This window comes from Impatiens glandulifera, chromosome 3 (assembly GCF_907164915.1).
Source record: "Impatiens glandulifera chromosome 3, dImpGla2.1, whole genome shotgun sequence".
NCBI lineage: Eukaryota > Viridiplantae > Streptophyta > Magnoliopsida > Ericales > Balsaminaceae > Impatiens > Impatiens glandulifera.
This window is the reverse complement of record NC_061864.1, coordinates 16,183,455-16,187,690: the sequence shown is the minus strand read 5'-3', so window position 1 is coordinate 16,187,690 and position 4,236 is coordinate 16,183,455. Positions and strand designations below refer to the sequence as shown.

Below are 4,236 nucleotides of genomic sequence, written 5' to 3'. Positions count from 1 at the left end.
AATATATGTTTCAATTTCATTATATGGTGGAAGCCAAATAAAACTTTGAATTCATTTTTTATTATCTCATATAACTCAATTCAATAAAAATAATAATATTAAGTTGACCTCTGTTTCTTAAAAAAAAAAAATTATCATTATAAAATAATAAAAGCTCTTCATTTTTGTTTTAAATCTCTACTGTCTCAAGACCTCTAATGAATTTTTACCACAATCATATAAAAAATATGCTAATGTAGACATACAAATAATAGTTGATACTTGAAAAATTAAAATTAAAGCACATAAAAGTAACTTACAAATTTAATGCAAAACGATTATATTACTTTTATGTTCAAACTAAAAGTAATATCATATACAATAAATATATGATCAATAAAAATGACTTTCTCGTAACAGTTGGTTGTGTAACATGGCTAGGGACCCATCCAGAAGTTGGGGAAACATTCACAGGTTTAGAACCTAAAAATATCATGTAAGAAGAACAAAATGTAAATAAATAAATAAATAATGGTTAATAGATTTGACTCACAATTATACTTAGCCCAACCAAGTTGTTGGTGAAGTAAATCATAAACTATGATCTTGTCCTTCAGTACAAGATCTGCAAGAATCATGATCAACTTCTTTTGATAAATCATAATTTTTTCTCCATAAAAAATAAATAAATGATGCTTCATCCTTACCTCCTAAAACTGTAATATTTTCATTCATACTTTTCTGAAATCCAATGCACATTGCTGAAATGCCATCCTGTGATAAAACCAATATTCATTAAGATCAAACTAAATACCGTGTTATTGTTTTCGCAAAACTCACAATGATGGGTCGTGCATTCAAAATGTAATCTTTTCCCGTCAAAACCAATGGTCAAAACCAATGATGCGTTGCCAGCAAAATTGAAAACGACGTCGGGAAACCTGTCAATCCTGCACCATAAGTGTGAAAGGTTTAATAAGGAGAAACCAAATAAAAAAAAAGTATAAAATATTGAGAACCTGGAGAATTTGTAACATAGGGTTCCATCATAGCTTATAGGCAATGAATATTCAGAAACTGCATTATTTACCTGAATGAAAGAATCAACAAAAATTCTTAAATGCATGAAGAATGTGTTAAAATTTCATTCATCAAGATATATATATATATGAACTCACAGCAATCACAAGGGAATCATATGCATCCGCAACCAAATATGCAAGAGTTGTCCCCGAATCAATAATGGTTCCTCCACCGCCATATGAACTACTGTAAATAATCGGATTGACTGGCAATGGTTTCCCTTTGACAGTAATACTTTTAAGATCTAAACTATAATAACCCCTGTTAAAATTGAGTTCAAATAAATGTTAATCTCCTTATTCTTACTAAACCAAAACAAATTGATTACATACGTTGACTGCACGAGAGGACTATACACAGTCCCCGGATCTTGAATTTCTCCCATAACGAGTACCCCTTTGTCATCTCCGCCCAAACAATGCGAGAATATTTGAGGGGTAATTCCTTGAGATGCTAATTGTAATACAACTGACGGATATATGTAACCCAGCCCCAAAGTCCCATCAATGGCATAGTTTTCTAGAGTTAATGTCCCCGATATATATGAACTACATCTGGTTAGAAACAGAGAAAACTAAATGAATTTGAGCAAATTCAATAGCATCATTAGAAAATTCATAACATTATTACCCGAAAACAATTCGAGCTGGTGTGTCATCAAAATGCAGAAAGTCGGTGAAATATGAACCCGACGACCCACTACCGTCTTCATATGTAATCGAAAAGTCACATGGACTACTACTACTACTCCCATTAGTACACTGACTAATGGAAGAAGTGCATAATGAGTCCGAACAATACAACGGTGTAGAAGAGGACGATCTCGCCGGATCAAACAGATTGGGCGAAAACTGCAAATTAGGGCTCAATCAAATTGCAAACTTACGAGGAAAGGAGGATTCAGAATAGAAATAGGCATGAATTTCAAATCTAGGAATTCCTTTCTTGTTTGTCTTTGTCATTAATTAAGGATCTTGAGTCTTGAATTTACAGAAGTCGTCTTCACCGGAAAGCTAGGGCACCGATTCGAGAATTGGGGAAAACGGATTTTTTTTTATATTTTTTTTTGAACTGAAGAGTTAACGTGCATCATTACTCATATTAACCTCTAACTAATATAACATGTCCAACTAAGGTCCCTAAACTAAAATTGTATTCAATTTTACATCAAAACTTATAAACATGTTGAAATAATTCTGAAATAACTATGGGTCTTTGAAAAAAATAAGTAAAACACAAACTGATATATGCTTTTTTTTATCTTTCAACTTCAAACTTTTCTCTATCCCACACTGAATTTAACAAACATTCATATTCTTAAACTGATTAATATATTAAATTAAAATAACTTACCCCTAAACTTGATTTTTTAGGACAATTCTTACACGATTTGCAGTTCAACCACAAAACATTACTTCCCGTATCAATATGAACATGAAACTCCCTTGGAGGAGAACCTAACTTAATTTTAGTATAATATAACCTGAGATAGATAATCAATTAATTAGTAAATTAATTCCATGATAATCGTTATTAAAACTAAAAAAATATTAATAATACCCGACAATGCTGGGATCGCTGAAAGTTCCAACAACCAACAAGTTACCAATGCTTGCATGTCTTCTTAGGTCGCGAGCTCTTAGCTGCTCGAGTTCCGCCGCCTGTTGCACTGAAACACTTTTTTCCAATGTTAGAACTTTGTTATTAGTTCCAACCGTGTAGGTTACACAAGTTAAGAATAAGAGACATGTTAAAACACAAACACATGTTGTAGTTAGCATTTTAGTTCAATGTTTAAGAGAGTGGCAACTAATCATTTTATATTTGATAAAAGAAAAAGTTGACAATCAAATGAGTTAAAATGGTGAATTTGATAGATTAGCTTAAGACTTAAGAAAGCTACCCATTTTAGAATTCTATCTACTTGTCATATGATCAATTTGTAAGTAATATTTATAATTTATATATATGGTTTCTTTAATTACCTATAAAAGACATTTTAATCATTAATTTGACATGCTTAGGTTAAATGTATTAAGCTTACAACAGATAGCAACGTGCATTAATCTTATATAGTTTAGTGTTAAGGTGGTGGGGTTATGTGAGTTTAAGTTTGTTGGGAGATTAAATCTTATAATTAATATATAATTGTCTAATATATATATTCTTCAAATTAATTGGACTATTTGAAAAATCAATATGAACATTATTATATTTTTTTTAACAGTATGGACTTCGTTTATTTAGAAATATATGTTATAGAATTAAAATATTTTAAAAACTTTTTAGATAGAACATTATAAAATAAAGCACAATTAATTTTATTTGGTTTGTAATTTATTATGATTAAGAGCTCTTCTAGAATTCGTTCTATATCAACAAGACTCTAATTATAGTTGAGTGAGTCATTCTCATATTCTTATATCCATTTTTGGAGTTACAAATCTAATTAGAATCTAATCAATTTCCATTTCATATGAGATTATAAGTCAAAAAAGAAATTGATGAAATCTAAGGATTATAATTATTTATAGTCCACAAGTTTGTGCATACAAGTGTCCAAGTTGAATCATTATATGCTAACTTTAATTATCCTTTGTTCAATTCATTCATATACATGTTTTTTTTAGAATGTTCAAAAAATTTACACTAAGTTTTGGGATTTTTTTTTTTTTTTTACATTTTCAGAATGAATTATTAAAATGTTATTTTTATTTCAATTTTAATAAAAATATCATCACATTTGTCATCACATTTGCTACAAGTGACTGAAATAAATGTATAATGAATTGAAACAAAAATTATTTACTTTAATGAAAAACTCAATAATTAGTTCGACCCATCAAATAATAAATTAATTAGCATAAACAAATATTATTAATAATAAAGAACCAGATAGTAACATAAATAAATAAATAAAATCTAGGTCTAGGTGGTCTTATAACAAAAACAATTAAGAGAAATGAAAAACAAGAAGATGAAAATCTAGGTCTCTACGGCATGCGGCGTAGTCTGTCCATCCGATTCTTTAGACGGTTGTTCATCGGATGACTGTCGTATAATCTGAAGTCTGTTCATCATTTCCTCCATCAAACGTAAAACATCCTTCATCAACGGTCTCTGATTTGGCACGTGAGAAACACACGCCACAGCAATCTGCAAAAGCTGGACCAT

General features: G+C 29.9%; 1 protein-coding gene across 1 annotated transcript; it reads right to left on the bottom strand.

The window, feature by feature from the left end:
• Nucleotides 1-337: 337 nt before the first annotated feature.
• Nucleotides 338-4,236, bottom strand: LOC124929842 (aspartic proteinase 36-like). Its single transcript, XM_047470230.1, has 11 exons — nucleotides 4,060-4,236; nucleotides 2,623-2,723; nucleotides 2,416-2,545; nucleotides 1,693-1,913; nucleotides 1,395-1,616; nucleotides 1,158-1,323; nucleotides 999-1,069; nucleotides 820-929; nucleotides 687-753; nucleotides 533-604; nucleotides 338-462 (listed from the first exon to the last, which is right to left on the bottom strand). Coding segments are annotated over exons 1-9 (1,200 nt in total). The 3' UTR covers nucleotides 338-462; nucleotides 533-604; nucleotides 687-751.

Coding starts and splice junctions, on each gene's coding strand:
- LOC124929842 (XM_047470230.1), bottom strand. CDS start 4,236: ATGGTCCAGCTTTTGCAGATTGCTGTGGCGTGTGTTTCTCACGTGCCA. Junction 1,324..1,394: donor AGTCCTCTCGTGCAGTCAAC/GTATGTAATCAA, acceptor CAATTTTAACAG/GGGTTATTATAGTTTAGATC. Junction 930..998: donor CTATGTTACAAATTCTCCAG/GTTCTCAATATT, acceptor CTTATGGTGCAG/GATTGACAGGTTTCCCGACG.